Genomic DNA, 18,078 nt, shown 5'->3' on the forward strand with positions numbered 1-18,078 from the left:
AATTATTAATTATTCACCAGGGAATTCGTCTGAATAATGGAGATGGTTGGTGTGGCAACAGCATCGAACCGGGAGTAAATTGGGTGACAATTGACATGAAAGCACCAACAATTATTCGAGGTTTCAGAACGCAAGTTGTTGTCAGATCTGATGGGAATACAGCCTTTGCGACTGCTGTTCGGATTCAGTATACTGACGACCTAACTGACGCTCTAAAGGATTATACAAACCCAGACGGTACTCCGGTCGAATTTAGAATACTTGAACCCACCCTATCGGTTCTTAACCTACCAGTCCCGATCGAAGCCAGATTTATCAGATTCAAAATTCAGGATTACGTCGGCGCACCTTGTGTCAAACTCGAACTGATGGGCTGCACCCGATTGGAATGTATGGACATCAACGAATGTTCAACGAAAAATGGAGGTTGCCATCAGAAGTGTATAAACAGTCCAGGCAGTTATTCCTGCATGTGTAACACCGGCTATGAATTGTACAAATCTAACGGAACAGCTGGTTTTTATATCGAAAAATCGGAATCGGGTGAACGTGATGGCGATCTATATCAGAGAAACAAAACATGCGTTCCAGTAATGTGTCCCGCATTACCAGCTCCCGAAAACGGTAAAGTTTTAGCAACCAAGGACAAATATCACTTTGGTGATTTGATAAAATTCCAGTGTGACTTTGGTTACGTTCTGGCGGGTTCCTCAGCTGTTATTTGTACATCCAGTGGACAGTGGAATGGAACAACACCCGAGTGTCAATACGCAAAGTGTGTCTCACTTCCGGATGATAAAAATGAAGGCCTTTCTGTTATTCGAATTGACGAAACGAGTGTTTTAGTTCCTTTTAAACAAAACGTTACTCTTAAGTGCAATAACAATGGACGCTATCTACGAAATACTGCTTCATCCAATTTCCGACAGTGTGTCTACGATCCGAAACAGGGTCTTCCTGATTATTGGCTCTCGGGTATGCAACCAGCTTGTCCGCGTGTCGATTGTGGAAAACCTCTACCAACACCAGGAGCTGAGTATGGACAACATTTAGATACAAAATACCAATCGTCCTTTTTCTTTGGTTGTCAAGATACTTTCAAACTAGCGGGACAAACTAATCGTCATGATAATGTTGTTCGTTGTCAAGCGAATGCCGTTTGGGACTTTGGAAATTTACGTTGTGAGGGTCCAGTTTGTGAAGATCCCGGCAGACCTAGTGATGGTTTCCAAATTGCAAGAAGTTATGAACAAGGTTCTGAGGTTCAGTTTGGATGCAATCGTCCGGGATATATTTTGATTAATCCAAGACCTATTGTTTGTTTGAGGGAACCTGAATGCAAAGTTGTGAAACCTCTTGGTCTCTCTTCGGGACGTATTCCAGATTCGGCAATTAATGCCACTTCAGAGAGACCGAACTATGAGGCGAAGAATGTTCGTTTGAATTCCGTTACCGGTTGGTGTGGCAAACAGGAACCTTTCACTTACATTAATGTCGATTTGGGAAGAATTTATCGAGTCAAGGCCATTCTGGTGAAAGGAGTTGTCACCAATGATGTTGTAGGCAGACCAACGGAAATTCGCTTCTTTTACAAGCAGGCCGAGAGTGAGAATTATGTCGTCTACTTCCCTAATTTCAATTTGACCATGAGGGATCCAGGTAATTATGGAGAGTTGGCAATGATTACTCTTCCAAAATACGTTCAGGCTCGATTTGTAATTCTTGGAATTGTCAGTTACATGGATAATGCTTGTCTTAAATTCGAATTGATGGGTTGTGAAGAACCATCAGTTGAACCACTGCTCGGTTACGATTACGGATTTTCACCTTGCGTTGATAATGAACCTCCAGTATTCCAAAATTGTCCTCAACAACCAATTATGGTACAAAAAGGACCTGATGGCGGTTTATTGCCAGTCAATTTCACCGAACCCACGGCTATTGACAACAGTGGCAGTATCGCTCGACTAGAAGTCAAACCACAGAGTTTCAAGACACCAATTAGAGTATTTGAGGACACTGTCGTTAAGTACGTTGCATTTGATTATGACGGTAATGTCGCTATTTGTGAAATTAACATCACCGTTCCTGATGTGACACCTCCGAAATTAAGCTGCCCACAAAGTTATGTAATTGAATTAGTCGACAAGCAAGAAAGCTATAATGTTAATTTCAATGAAACTAGAAGACGAATTAACGCTACTGATGCATCAGGTCCGGTTAAAATTACATTCGTTCCGGAACGTGCAGTAATTCCAATTGGCAGTTTCGAGAATGTCACGGTCTACGCCACGGATTCTAGTGGAAATCGAGCCTTCTGTCACTTCCAGGTTTCGGTGCAAGCAACACCTTGTGTTGATTGGGAATTGAAATTACCAGCAAATGGTGGTCTTAAGTGTCTACCGAGTGACAAAGGACTTCAATGTATAGCCACTTGTAAATCGGGTTATAGATTCACTGACGGATCACCGGTGAAAACGTTCACTTGTGACACTGCAAGACACTGGGTACCAACTTCCGTTGTTCCTGATTGTGTTTCCGAAAATACGCAAAAGGCTGATTACCATGTGGTTGCTTCTGTTACTTATCGAGCCAATGGTGCCGTCTCTCGACCATGTCTTCCACAATATCAGGATTTGATGGCTCAGTACTACCTGAATCTGAACAATATTCTAACTCAACGTTGCTCGGCCGTTAATGTTAACATGAATGTCTCCTTCCTTCGATCAATGCCAACCCTTTTGGAAGAAAACGTCCTCAAGATGGATTTCATTCTTGCTATTGTGCCCGCAATTCGTCAACCACAACTCTACGATCTTTGCGGATCGACATTGAATCTAATTTTCGATCTTTCGGTTCCTTACGCCAGTGCTGTTATCGAACCCTTGTTGAACGTTTCTTCGATTGGAAACCAGTGTCCTCCATTACGAGCTCTTAAGTCATCGATATCCAGAGGTTTTACTTGCAGCATTGGCGAAGTGTTGAACATGGACACGAATGACGTACCACGTTGTCTCCACTGCCCAGCCGGAACATTTGCCGGAGAGAAACAAAAAATGTGCACCAATTGTCCTAAGGGTTACTATCAGAACAGCGATCGTCAAGGAAATTGTTTACGTTGTCCATTTGGCACCTATACCAAGGAGGAAGGTTCCAAGAGTATTGACGACTGTATTCCTGTTTGCGGCTACGGAACTTATTCCCCAACTGGTCTTGTACCCTGTTTGGAGTGTCCTAGAAATAGCTACACTGGTGAACCACCAATCGGAGGTTTCAAGGACTGCAAGACATGTCCAGCCGGAACTTTCACATATCAACCAGCAGCACCTGGAAAAGATCGCTGTCGCTCTAAATGCGCACCAGGAATGTATTCGGATACTGGTTTAGCGCCTTGTGCTCAATGTCCCAAAGACTTTTACCAACCGCAACATGGAGCAACCACTTGCAACGAATGTCCAACCAATATGTACACCGACGGACCTGGAAGTGTTGGACGTGAAGAGTGTAAACCCGTCACTTGTACTGACAGTGTTTGTCAACATGGAGGTCTCTGCATGCCAGTGGGACATGGAATTCAATGCATCTGTCCAGCTGGATTCTCAGGACGACGATGTGAAATTGACATCGATGAATGCGCCTCTCAACCTTGTTACAATGGAGCAACTTGCATCGATTTACCACAAGGTTACAGATGTCAGTGTGCGAATGGATACTCCGGAATCAATTGCCAAGAAGAAAAGTCCGATTGTTCTAATGATACTTGTCCAGAACGAGCCATGTGCAAAGACGAGCCGGGCTTTAACAATTACACTTGTCTCTGTAGATCCGGATATACTGGAGTCGACTGCGACATTACCGTAAGTTTACTTTTTAACATTATTACCGTCTGTCGATAAATTACCGACAGGGAAACAATTTTTTTTAACCTAGATTATCAATTAAATGACGATTATGTTTTTAGATCAACCCTTGCACTGCTAGCGGAAATCCATGCAACAATGGAGCCTCTTGTATCGCTCTCCAACAAGGTCGTTACAAATGCGATTGCCTGCCGGGTTGGGAGGGTCAGAGTTGTGAAATAAATACTGATGATTGTGCAGAGAAACCTTGTCTACTTGGTGCCAATTGCACCGATTTGATTGCTGACTTCACCTGCGATTGTCCTCCAGGTTTCACTGGTAAACGTTGTCATGAGAAAATAGATCTCTGCTCGGGAAATCCCTGTCTTAATGGAATTTGTGTTGACAAGCTGTTTAGCCACGAGTGCATATGTCATCCAGGTTGGAGTGGAGCAGCATGTGAGACAAATATCAATGAATGTTTAGCCAAACCTTGTAAGAATGGAGGACAGTGTACTGATCAAGTGAATGGATACAGCTGTACTTGTGAGCCAGGATATACTGGTAAACAATGTCAACATACTGTTGATGACTGCGCTGTGAAACCTTGCCAAAACGGAGGCACCTGTATCGATCAATTAGACGGTTTCGTCTGTAAATGTCGACCTGGATTTGTCGGCTTACAGTGTGAAGCTGAAATCGATGAATGTTTGAGCGATCCTTGCAATCCTGTGGGTACGGAAAGATGTGTTGATTTGGATAATAAGTTCGTCTGTCAGTGTAGAGAAGGATTTACTGGCGCATCATGTGAGGTGAATATCGACGATTGCGCCGCAGATCCTTGCCTTAATGGAGCGACTTGCAGGGATGAAGTCGGAGGCTTTAAGTGTATGTGTACTGAAGGATGGACTGGTGAACGTTGCGAAATTGATGTTGGCACTTGTCAGAATCATCCATGCCAGAATGATGCCGCTTGCGTTGATCTATTCCAAGATTACTTCTGTGTATGTCCATCGGGAACGGACGGTAAACAATGTGAAACGGCTCCTGAACGTTGTATCGGAAATCCATGTATGCACAATGGTCGTTGTCAAGACTTTGGATCTGGCTTAAATTGCACCTGTCCGGATGATTTCACTGGCATTGGTTGCCAATACGAATATGACGCTTGTCAAGCCGGTGCCTGTAAAAATGGAGCTTCTTGCACTGACGATGGAATCGGATTCACCTGTATTTGTCCACCTGGATACACTGGCAAAACATGCGAAGAGGATATCATCGATTGTAAGGAAAATTCTTGCCCACCATCAGCTACCTGTGTCGATCTCACTGGAAAATTCTTCTGTCAGTGCCCATTCAATTTGACTGGTGACGATTGCAGAAAATCAATTCAAGTCGATTATGATATGTACTTTAGTGATCCAACCCGTAGTAGTGCTGCTCAAGTAATTCCATTCTTTACCGGCGGAAAAAAGAGTCTGACAATTGCTCTCTGGGTTCAATTCACCCAGAAGGACGAAGCTGGAATCTTCTTTACGCTCTACAGTGTCAGTTCTCCACACGTACCGATAAATCGTAGACCAATGATTCAAGCCCATAGTAATGGGGTGCAAATCTCCATTTTCCCAGATCTGCAAGACGTCTATTTACCCTTCAGGGAATACGCGACAATGAACGACGGTCAATGGCATCATGTAGCAGTCGTTTGGAACGGTGACAACAGCGGTGAACTAACACTCATCACAGAAGGATTGATAGCCAGCAAAACCGAAGGTTATGGAAGTGGAAGAAATCTACCCTCTTACGCCTGGGCAGTCCTAGGCAAACCACAAAGTGAAAACGTTAAAGGCTACACTGAATCTGGCTTCCAGGGACACTTAACAAAAGTACAAGTTTGGAGCCGAGCTCTTCATGTCACCAACGAAATTCAAAAGCAAGTTCGTGACTGTCGCACTGAACCGGTACTTTATCAAGATTTAATTCTCACCTGGGCTGGTTATGATGAAACGATTGGAGGTGTTGAGAGAGTTGTTCCATCACATTGCGGTCATAGAGTCTGTCCACCTGGATATGGCGGTAACAAGTGTCAGCAATTAGAGGCTGATAAGATTCCTCCAAAGGTTGAACATTGCCCAGGAGATCTTTGGGTTATTGCCAAGAACGGTTCATCAATCGTCAACTGGGACGAACCACAATTCTCCGACAATGTTGGAGTAGTGAGAATGATCGAAAAGAGTGGTCATCGATCCGGACAAACTCTACTTTGGGGAACTTATGATATCAGCTATGTCGCTTATGATCAAGCTGGAAACTCTGCCAGTTGCAGTTTCAAAGTTTACGTCCTCTGTAAGTAGCTCTCTTAAAATATTTCTTTTAATTCCGTTCTAAAAGGGATAAAAGCTAATGGAGTTTTTTCGCTTCAGCTGACTTCTGTCCGGAATTAGAGGATCCAATTGGCGGAGCTCAACAGTGCAAGGATTGGGGTTCCGGTGGTCAATTTAAGGTCTGCGAAATTTCTTGTAACGCTGGACTTAGATTTTCACAGGAAATTCCCAAATTTTACACATGTGGAGCGGAAGGTTTCTGGAGACCGACCATCAATCCTGGACTACCACTCGTTTATCCCGCTTGTACAAGTAAGGAAAATATTCGATAAGCTATTTTTTTATACTGGGAGTTTTCAAAGAGGAGTTTGAACAATTCCTTTTTTTCTTAGATTCAATACCGGCTCAACGTGTTTTCAAGATCAAAATGAACTTCCCCACTTCTGTCCTTTGCAATGAAGCGGGTCAAGGTGTTCTCAAGCAGAAGGTTCGAAATGCTGTCAATTCACTAAACAGGGACTGGAACTTCTGTTCCTTCTCCTTCGAAGGTAATGGTCCTATTAGTAAAAAATATCTGTAATCAAAAAATTGTTTTTTAGTTTAGTTTTAAGTTTCATTTTAATTAATACTTAATTGCACTTACTTGTAATTTAGGCACTAGGGAATGTAAGGATTTGAACATCGACGTTCAGTGCGATCATCGATCACGTTCAACAAGAGATACCAATGAAGAGGATGGAGGAACCTACACAGTATCGGTGACTGCTCCAGTTGAAGCGTAAGTATTTATTTGAAATTTATAAACTTACTTTTTATAAATTTGTCTATTAGCTAGAAAAATCTAAATTAGGAATAGATTTTCTAATGGAGCAATTCGAATTTACTTATTGTTAACTCGTAGAACAAGAAGATCGCGCCAAGGCAGTGATACCTACGAGGTGCAGATATCATTCCCAGCGATAAAGTAAGAATTTATCGCGAAATTGATTCATGTGGTCTTTAACGAATATTTCAGTCACTAGATCATTGCTAATATACACATAATTGGAGACTTGTACATTTAAACAAGAGAATCAACATTGCACGTACTACTAACTAAATAACATTATAAAATGATTTTGTAAAATTTATGGTTAACTAAAATAATGATTAGTTAACGAATAATTAATGATTTTGATACGAATCATATACAAACACAGACATCACGCTTCTCAGTCTGGTGAACATTTGGAGAGTGGGTCATCTAATTTAATCATTTTATCAAAAGCAGATAACGGCTGTATATATTGGCGCTATGAGCATCAGCAAAATAATCCCCTCACAGAAGTCTAACCCCCGTCTCTCTATTTTCAGTGATCCGATTCTAAACGCCAATTCTAATGAACGAGCATCCGTACACACATTACTCCAGAAACTTATTTTGGAAGAAGATCAATTCGACGTTCACGATATTTTACCAAACACAATTCCCGATCCGGCTTCTTTGATTCTTGAATCAGATTACGCATGTCCGGTTGGTCAAGTTGTTATGGCACCGGAATGTGGTAAGTTACCAGAAATCGTCTACTTTGGTCTCATTTAGGAATAAGAATATTCAGAATGCAATTTATTTTTCAGTTCCATGTGCCGTGGGTACTTTTTACAACGAAGCAACGAACAAATGTGACTTCTGTCCAGTCGGCACCTATCAAAGTGAATCGGGACAATTGAAATGCAGTTCATGTCCAGTGATAGCGGGACGTCCTAGTGTTACAATTGGTCCTGGTGCAAGAAGTGCTGCTGATTGCAAGGAACGTTGTCCAGCTGGAAAATACTATGACGATGAAGCTGGACTTTGTCGAAGTTGTGGACACGGTTTCTATCAACCGAATGAGGGAAGTTTCTCATGCTCATTGTGTGGACTTGGAAAAACAACAAGAACTGCCGAAGCAGTTTCCCACGAGGAATGTCGTGATGAATGTGGATCGGGACAACAACTTGCTGTTGAAGGAAAATGCGAACCATGTCCTCGTGGTACCTATCGAATGCAGGGAGTTCAAGCCTCTTGTCAGGCGTGTCCTTTGGGTAGAACAACGCCAAATATTGGATCAGCCGCTATTGAGGAGTGCTCACTTCCTGTTTGTGAACCTGGTACACATTTGAATGGAACTCTCAATGAATGTGTCGAATGCAAGAAGGGAACTTATCAATCCGAATCGCAACAGACTTTCTGCATTCCTTGTCCTCCTAACACTAGTACCAAAGGAGCAGCAGCGGTAAGGAACATATTTTTTGTTATTTGATGATTCCCGATATTTTTATTTTCTGGTACAATTGCCTTTAGCCTATTTCAAGGGAGAATGTAAATAATAGTAGAATCCCGGTTACAATCAAGTTTCAACAAAAATTTAATTTTCTTTACAGACTAGTAAAGATGATTGCACGAATCCATGTGAGACTAGTGGTGAGGAATTCCACTGTGACGCGAATGCCTATTGTTTGCTGATATCCGAAACAAGCGACTTCAAATGCGAATGTAAACCTGGATACAATGGAACTGGACACGAGTGTACCGACGTCTGCCTTGGTTATTGTGACAATGAAGGTGTTTGCTTTAAGGACTCCAGAGGACAACCTTCTTGCAGATGCAGCGGCAGTTTCACCGGCAAACAATGTAGTGAAAAATCCGACTTCTTTTACATCACTGGAGGAATTGCAGCGGGAGTTATTCTCGTCATATTCATTGCCCTTCTGGTCTGGATGATCTGCGTCAGGTTAATATCATAAATTTTTCTTCTTTCCCCACATTGCTAATTTTCTGACACTATTGTTAGTTTCTGACAGTAGTAACAGTTTTAAGTCTTATTATTGCTTTCTAACTATTGCCACTTAATTTCATATCAGGGCTTCGAAGAAGAAGGAACCAAAGAAGATGCTAACACCAGCGGCTGATCAGAATGGTTCACAGGTGAACTTCTATTATGGAGCGCCAACGCCTTATGCTGAATCGATTGCTCCATCTCATCACAGTACCTACGCTCATTATTACGATGACGAGGAAGATGGATGGGAGATGCCAAATTTCTACAATGAGACGTACATGAAAGGTACTTAGACCCCACATCAATAACAGTAATTCTATTTTAAATTTTATCCAATGACGAAAGTGGTAATTTAACTAATAACACTGTTAACTTTTTTCCAGAGAGTCTACATAATGGAGGTAAAATGAATAGTTTAGCGCGATCAAATGCTAGTATTTATGGAACAAAAGAAGATCTCTATGACAGACTGAAGCGACACGCGTATCCTGGCAAAAAAGGTTTGTTTTAATTTACTTACAAGGTCTACCTAACATATCCATGATGTTTGGCAGTGGACCACGTCCCAACATATCCATAACTCCACTATTAGCGTTAGTCTAATCTTGTGGCTTTTACCTACAAACGTTAGCTTAACCCTGGAAAAAAGATTAAAATCTTTAAAGTTGCCACGCCGCCTTAATTATTAAAGTGAAAAAAATTTTCTTATTGCAGACAAAAGCGACAGTGACAGTGAAGGACAATGATGTCAAACAGTCGCGAAAGACGAGGACTAAAAAAAATCCACTCCAATAGGATACATCAAACATCAACTGTTGTTTCTCAACCAGTAATTGTTATTTATATTTCTGACATTAGGTTGCAACAATTTACAGTGTTAATTCGGGTGTGCAACAGTTTTTATTCAAACGGAATTTCAAGAAAATTTCTTCCAAAGAAATTGGTCCTAAAGAAAGGATTTACAAACACTCGCCGAAGATGTTTTTTTTTGCCTCCAAATGAAAATGTCATAATAACATAATGTCTAGAATCCGTTATAGATTTTTTTTTTGCAAATTTATCCACCGCTGTTACCAGTAGCGAACTAAATAGATAGAAGTGCGCTACTTAACGATATAAATAAATGATATAGACATCATCTAGAAATACAAATTGTAGACAATCGTTCGTGATTACAAAAAATTTGAATTGTGATTATAATTTTGGCGTCGTCTCTAGAATTCACTGCAAGTGAGAATAGTGTTTCATAATTTGGACCTAGTTTGTTGGATCACAAAATACATACTGATTGGCGACGCTATTGCTATGGGTACTTTCAGAAACCGTCTTGAAACACGGACAAAGAAATTTTTAAAATTGTAAGGATCACTCAGAGGGAAACTTTTGTTTATTCTTCTATAACTATGGTTATATTATATAATATTAATAGAAAGCAAACAAAATTCTTCTAGGTTGGTTCAATCTATTTATCTGTAAACACAATCAAATTTATTGTAATCGATGAACAGCGGTGAAAATATATCGTGTGGATCTTGATAATTAAAAAAGGGACTGAATTGCGTGTATGTGTGTAAATTTGTGCGAATATGAGAGGAATGAATGAAAAGTTTTTATAGACGATTATAGTATTTGTAACTTTTGTATTTAATAATATAGCCGAATATCTCCGTTCATTAATTTTTCTAAATCATTGAAATTTAGTTTTCTTTTCATTTGACTAACGGTGCGAACGTGACATACATATGTATATGTTATATTAATTAATTAAGCGAATTTTTTTTTTTAAACTTGTTACTATAAATATGTATCTGTTTTTGTATAATAATTATTGACGTGGAGTAAAATTCGTGTAAGCGTATTTTACCATTAAAAGACGAATGTTCGGGAGAATACGAGTAGAACTTCCCAGTGCGTTGTTTCGTGACTGACGACTGTCACTTTTTTTTCTAATTAAATAAATAATAGTCTTCCATTTGTAATGAAAAAGAATTCGAATTTTAAGAAGCGTCTCTACGCACATGTTCTAGTTTAAATAGACACGCCTTCCCTTTTCTAATTGGTTACTATTCAAGGTCATGAAATGACGACCAATCTTCGCTCTTTAAACTCCCAGGGTAACCAATCACAAAAGGTCTAAAAATCTAGGCATTTCTACTTCCATTCTAAAGTTTTAAACATATTTCCATTAACTGTAAAATAAAATTCGAATATTTAAAAAAAAGAAAATTATACGAATGTTTCTTATTTTTTTTCTCCAAATTTCGCGCGTGAAAATAATATTAAAAAAAGAGAATTTTTAAATTTCACTGCCAAAGATTTAAATTCGTGTAGTTTTCAGGAGAGAGAAAGAGAGAGAGAGAAAGAGAGAGTGTGTTTCGCTTTGATATTATATATACATTAAAGGCAAAGTCACTGAGATTTTCAGGCTACTCTTGTAGATAAACTATTTTTTATTATTATTATTATTAATAATTATTAAATCATTTTCTAATAAATATTAATTTTTTATATATATTATATATACATTTATTAATATGCGATATTGTAAGAAAAATTTTTTTTTTTGTATCGTGCTCAATGTTTCATGTCGAATTTTCATATCGAGAAAATATTAATTATGAAACTTATTGCGTTAAATGTTATAAGATAACGAAAATTGTATAAACGCTTTATTGTTTCTTAAAATAAAGCATTTTCAACTAAGTTGAAAATTAAAAAAAAAATTGTTATTTATTTAGATCCTAAATTTGATAATATACATTTAACCCATTAAAGCATACATTTTTCTGAGGAATGTATAATAATAATCAGAACTGGTACCTTCTCGTATGATGGGAATGTAAAAATTGTTTACTGGTCCTAAACTATTACTAGAATAATACCAATAATTATCTGAGTCATCAAAATTAATTTAATTCACAATTCATAAAATGTAACCACAGCCGATAATCAGCAGAAGATGAAAAATTATATTTTCATCAATCTTTATCATCAGTTTACTAACAATTCTTAGTCTAAAAATTTTTTGCAGGTCCTAAGCTATTCCTAGAACAATGCCAATTAATATCTAAGTCATCAAAATTAATTTAATTCACAATTCATAAAAAGCAACCACAACCGATAATCAGCAGAAGATGAAAAATTAGTTTTTGAGCCAGAGACGGAACAACCATGAAGCACATGAAGCACGTGCTTCAGGGCCCGTACCCCCATGGGGCCCGCTGCTGAGAACAAAATTTTAAAAAAATATTAATAATTTTTTTTACTTGCATCCTTTTCTATCCCATGCTTTAAATGTTGGGCATATTATATTTCTCTCAAGAATGACGATACTCTATTTCTGACTAACCACTGTACGATGTGAAGTGTGGGATTTTGTAACAATCGTGACTACACAACCCTGGTGCAGAACATGCATGTGATCGAAGCTTAAGGTTCACGGCGAGTTCTCACTACAATAACTTATGGTATAGTACATCCCCCGATCCCCGAAGTAAGGTTAAATCAAAAAGTAAACAAATAATTATTAACAAGTTACGTAGACATAGTTATTGATGGAATAAAACAATGCGTTTTTCCCTATAACTGATTTGGCTGTTGTCTCTTTCGTCATTTGTTATTTGCATTACATCTGTCTGCATCAGTTATAAAATTTCAACGTGAGTAATTATTAATTAATGGGTGATTCTCCAAATATATTTATTTTGCATGTCCTCGCGTTTTTCTCAATATTTATAATAATTAATCAAATTGTCAATGCATATTCCATTAGTTTACTATTTTTTATAAAAATCCCACAAGAAACAAATGTATATTTTTATTATTTAATGTACTTTCTCATAAATTTTAACTCAAAAAGCTAGGTTAATTCGTATGTCTCATGACTACTTTTCATTCCCTCAACACTTAAAAAAAGTAATTATAACTTAAAAGCCAGTGCAAAATCAATATTTTCTGAAATATATAAGGTTGTAAAACATTTCTACACAATATTAAAAAAATGGGACTTTTACGTTTTTTACAAAAGGAAATTTAATTTTGTCCTTTGGTTCCTATTAAATAAAATAAGAAAAATCGTCATTTCTCTGACTTTTTCATAGTGTATTGTTTCAGGTTAAAATTATTAAATAAACTATCAATTGTTTCCATTGTGTTAGTAAAAAATAAATCTAGAAATTTTGTCAGTGAAATTTAAATTAAAAAATTAATTTGAAATCATTTTTAATAAATTTTCTTCTCAAAAAGTTCATTTTTGTCGATCAAAAAAACTTATTTTCTTAAACTTAATTTTAAAAATTGAATGATATAGAATTTCTTAATATGTTGAAAAAAGTACCTGCAATAAATTTTAACCTCTTGTTTTTTTAACTTTAAAATTTTTTTAATAGTTATAATACTTCATGATTAAGGTACAGAAATGTTTAATATTAAAGACCTTAATATAATTTAATGCTTTAGGGCATTAAGAATTTAAATTTTATTTTTTTTATTCTATTTAACAAAAATAAATCTATTTGGAGAATCACCTATTAATATAGAATATAAATGAAGTCTTAAGTAGTTTAAAGTTATTTCGTAAATGTTTTTTAATTTTAGCCATTATATGAAAGATGAATTATAAACATGCATCAGGTTCGGAAAAACGGAAAAAAAGAAAAATTCAAGAAGAATCAGTAAACAAACTACCTAAAATAACAAACTTCTTTAACTCCAAAACTGATGAAGATGTTACATTGGATTTAAATAAGAAAACCGAAATCGATTCCACTTTTAAAACAAACAGTGATCAGTCTGATTCTTGTTTGCAAAATTGTAGTAATAAAACTGATGGTCTTCTAATTTCTGACAGTCTTGATATTAATTTGACAGAACATCATAATGAGGACGACAAAGAAAATGAAATAAAAAACCAAAATGAAACTAGTGTTGAGAATAAACTTGTAGACGAAATTCCTAAAATTTCTGAGTGGAGTGCAACAATTATTAAAAATAAGGAATTTTTAAATCTTGTGATTAAGAATAAACCAAATAGCGACTCCATTGATGTTAAAGACTTAGAACAAACATATCAAGATGCTAATCGCACTTATACTAGAGCATTAAAAACTTCTGATTTTTATCGATTAAAATCCAATGGCGGAAAAGAAAAAAGAGAATGGCTTATTTACGACTCAAGTACAAAATCTTTATACTGTTATCCGTGTAAATTGTTTTCTACAGACGTAACCTGCTCTCTTACTAGTAGTTGTGGTTTTAATGATTGGAGAAATATTTCCAGAACTCTTAAAAATCATGAGGAAAGTAAGTCTCATTTGGCTGCGACTGTAACGTTAATAACCAGGTCTTCTGAATTTGGAGTATTAGACACTAAACTGCAACAACAAATTAGTGTCGAAGAAAAATATTGGAGTAAATTTCTTTTGCGCGTACTTGCTACTATTAAGTTTCTCTCTAAACAAGGCTTAGCTTTCCGAGGATCTGATGAAAATTTAAAGAGTCAACATAAAGGCAATTATTTAAGTTGTCTTACATATCTATCTGAATTTGATGAGTTTTTAGAGGAACATCTTCGTAGATATGGAAATCAAGGAAAAGGTTGTACAAGCTATTTATCACATCAAATATGTGATGAGTTTATACTACTGTTGAGAGATAAATTGATTAACACTTTTGTTGACGAGATTAAATCAGCCAAGTATTTTTCGATTATAGTAGATTCCACACCTGATATTAGTCACTGCGATCAACTGACTTTTGTAATAAGATACATTCACAAAAACGAAATAAAAGAAAGATTTATGGGTTTCCTTAAAATTGAAAGTCACAGTGCTGAAAATTTGCAAGAAGTTGTATTAAAAAAGTTAAAGGAACTAGATCTAGATATTGCAAATTGTCGAGGTCAAAGTTACGATAACGCTGCAAATATGTCAGGCAAATATCATGGTTTGCAAGCAAGGATTAAAAATTTAAGTCCTACAGCTTTTTATGTACCATGTACAAACCACTCACTTAATTTGGTGCTAAATTTTGCTTGTGAATCATGTTTGCAAGTCGTGATTTACTTTGATTTTGTTCAAAAAATATTTACATTTTTTTCAGCGTCAACTCATAGATGGAATATATTAAAAGAAAATTGTAAGACAGTCCCTAAACAATTAAGTAACACGCGATGGTCTGCCAGACACGATGCAGTGAGTGTTTTGAAGAAAGAATATGGTTTGATTCAAGATGTTTTATTTAATTTTTCAAGTGACTTGAATGAAAAAACACTTGCTCGCAGCGAAGCTTTAGGTTTATTTAAAAATATGGAAATATTTGAAACTTTCTTTCTAACAATTGTATGGGACAAATTGCTTGAACGGATTAATGCGACAAGCAAAGCTCTGGAAAATCCAAATTTAAATTTAACGTACGGCGTACAGCTTTTAGAATCATTACTACTTTTTATAGAAGAAATGAGAAGTACCTTTGATAAAATCGAAAATGAAACCAAAATATTATTGGATATTGAGGAAGTTCAATATCAAAATGAAAAAAAGAGAACTAGGAAAAGAAAGGCCTTCTTTGATGAAATTAGACAAAATGAAACTTTGTTGACTGGAAGGGAAAATTTCAAAATTAATGTTTTTTATGTGATGTGTGATGGATTGACTGCTGAATTGAGACGTCGATTGTCATCATATTCTGAAGTAATAAAATGCTTCAATTGCTTTTTTACAAATAAAGAAGAAGAGATTGAAGAATCTTTATCAAAAATACGCGAAACGTATCATGATGATATTGAACCGGATCACTTAGACCAAGAATTTAAGCATTTTAAAGTCTTATGTGAAAATACAAAAGTCCATGAAATTTTTAAAAAATTAGATCTTGCGCAAAACATTAGGAGTACATTTCCAAACATTGTTACACTTATTGAAATTTTTTTAACAATTCCATTATCAAATGCATCTGCAGAAAGATCATTTTCTGCCTTGAAACGAGTAAAAACATATTTGAGGTCTAGAATGGGTCAAAATAGACTGGATGCTCTTTCTGTAATGCACATTGAACGCGAAAGTTTAGATGACATAAATTATGATGATATCATAAAAGATTTTGCCTCGAAAAAAGCCAGAAAAGTGTACATTTAAATACAGAGCTGTTTAAATATAATCGATTGTTGCAACTGTTTCGTTTCTCAGTATATAGTTTGTTTATACTCTTTAATACTATTAAAATTAATAGCTTTAACTAATAAGTTATAGAAATTATATTAATTTAATAAAAAATACAAAACATTATTTTTTTGGTTCCTTCATTCTTGATTGAAAACATTTTTTTCTTGATACTTATAACATAATGTAGGGAATTAAAGAATATAAAAAATTTATATAAATAGTTTGGAACATAATCCTTTTATGTAAAAAATTATAAAGGGGGCCCCAAAATTTGTATGTGCTTCAGGCCCGCTAAGGCCTTGATCCGTCGCTGTTTTGAGCGATCTTTATCTTCGGTTTAAAAACTATTCTTAGACTACAAATTTTTTTGCTGGTCCTAAACTACTCCTTGAATAATGCCAATTAATATCTGGATCATCAACATTAATTTAATTCTCAATTCATGAAAAGTAACCACAGCCGATAATCAGCAGAAGATGAAAAATTATTTTTTCATAAATCTTTATCATTAGGTTACTAAGCATTCTTAGTCTACAAATTTTTTGCTGGTCCTAAACTACTCCTTGAATAATGCTTATTAATATTTGAGTCATAAAAATTAATTATTTCACAATTCACAAAAAGTAACCACAGCCGATAATCAGCAGAAGATGAAAAATTCTTTTTTGAGCGATCTTTATCTTCTGTATACTATCAATTCTTAGTCTTTAAATTTTTTGCAGGTCCTAAACTACTCCTAAAACAATGCCAATAATTATCTGAGTCATCAAAATTAATTTAATTCCCAATTCAGAAAAAGTAACCACAGCCGCAAATCCGCAGAAGATAAAAAATTTTTTTTCGTCAATCTTTATCATCAGCTTACTAACAATTCTTAGTCTACAAATTTTTTGCTGGTCCTAAACTACTTCTTGAATAATGCCAATTAGTATCTGGGTCGTAAAACTTAATTTAATTCACAGTTCAGAAAAAGTAACCACAGCCGCAAATTAGCAGAAGATAAAAAATTATTTTTTCATTAATTTTTATCACCAGTTTACTAACAATTTTTAGTCAACTAATTTTTTGTAGGTCCAAAACTACTCCTTAAATAATGCTCATTAATATCTAAGTCATGAAAACTAATTTAATTCACAATTCATAAAAAGTAACCACAGCCGATAATAAGCAGAAGATAAAAAATTATTTTTTCATCAATCTTTATCATCAGGTTACTAAGCATTCTTAGTCTACAAATTTTTTGCTGGTCCTAAACTTCTCCTTGAATAATGCTTATTAATATTTGAGTCATAAAAATTAATTTAATTCACAATTCAGAAAAAGTAACCACAGCCGCAAATCCGCAGAAGATGAAAATTTTTTTTTCATCAATCTTTATCATCAGCATTTAAGGGTAGTTTTCTTATTTAAAAAGAACAGAGGGTGACGTCTAGGTATAGATACCGGTACTCCTTGAATATTTGAAACTGGATCGATATAGTAGGTTTCAGCTACGCATTTAGTGAATTGACTTGCTGATGATTGAGAATTTTTTCGTGAGAAATTCCGGGAGAATTTAAATTAATTTTTTTATTTCTTCAAAAAAATTTAATACAGCATATAATATTCATGAACGTAGTAATATAAATTTAGACGCAATAAATTCTATCAAGGGTGTAAAATAATTTCATAAAATTTAGGACATCTGACTGACATCTTTTAATCACTAAAAATTGTGTAAAAAAATGTTTTTGACAAAAAACTAACTCGCAGGGTATTGCGTTTTTAGAAGCGCATTTTAAGAAAGTAAGTATTTTTGTGCATGTCAAGTGGAAGAAAGTCAACCGATTCAGATGAAATCAATTTTAAAGCTCTTTTGAAGCTATTAAATTGTGTCATATTTCGTCAAATAAATATTATTATTTAGTATATAATATTAAATGCTATTAGTATATTTATATTTATATTTATTTAT

The 18,078-nt window shown here is 35.7% G+C and overlaps 2 protein-coding genes across 3 annotated transcripts in view; both read left to right on the top strand.

Annotated features, from left to right (window-relative positions):
* LOC122497589 (sushi, von Willebrand factor type A, EGF and pentraxin domain-containing protein 1) overlaps positions 1-11,476 on the top strand; it is a 53,383-nt gene extending 41,907 nt beyond the window's left edge. The window contains exons 15-26 of one of the 2 annotated variants that reach the window (XM_043604813.1): positions 21-3,857; positions 3,962-6,185; positions 6,263-6,475; positions 6,556-6,711; positions 6,818-6,941; positions 7,065-7,127; positions 7,517-7,707; positions 7,781-8,418; positions 8,567-8,916; positions 9,047-9,249; positions 9,348-9,464; positions 9,679-11,476. In XM_043604813.1, the coding sequence (XP_043460748.1) occupies positions 21-3,857; positions 3,962-6,185; positions 6,263-6,475; positions 6,556-6,711; positions 6,818-6,941; positions 7,065-7,127; positions 7,517-7,707; positions 7,781-8,418; positions 8,567-8,916; positions 9,047-9,249; positions 9,348-9,464; positions 9,679-9,710 (8,148 nt within the window). In that variant the 3' untranslated portion in view covers positions 9,711-11,476. The remainder of the gene's footprint in view (positions 1-20; positions 3,858-3,961; positions 6,186-6,262; positions 6,476-6,555; positions 6,712-6,817; positions 6,942-7,064; positions 7,128-7,516; positions 7,708-7,780; positions 8,419-8,566; positions 8,917-9,046; positions 9,250-9,347; positions 9,465-9,678) is intronic. The other variant, XM_043604821.1, reaches the window with a different exon arrangement.
* Positions 11,477-13,574: 2,098 nt separating this feature from the next.
* Positions 13,575-16,097, top strand: LOC122512656 (zinc finger MYM-type protein 1-like). Its single transcript, XM_043628614.1, has one exon. It carries the CDS (start codon positions 13,575-13,577, stop codon positions 16,095-16,097), a length of 2,523 nt encoding a protein of 840 aa, XP_043484549.1.
* Positions 16,098-18,078: the final 1,981 nt, after the last annotated feature.

Source organism: Leptopilina heterotoma, unplaced genomic scaffold, assembly GCF_015476425.1.
Source record: "Leptopilina heterotoma isolate Lh14 unplaced genomic scaffold, ASM1547642v1 Lhet_1, whole genome shotgun sequence".
Taxonomy (NCBI): Eukaryota; Metazoa; Arthropoda; class Insecta; order Hymenoptera; family Figitidae; genus Leptopilina; species Leptopilina heterotoma.

What these genes read in the sequence shown, in the direction of transcription:
- LOC122512656 (XM_043628614.1), top strand. Translation starts at nt 13,575, where the DNA reads ATGAATTATAAACATGCATCAGGTTCGGAAAAACGGAAAAAAAGAAAA.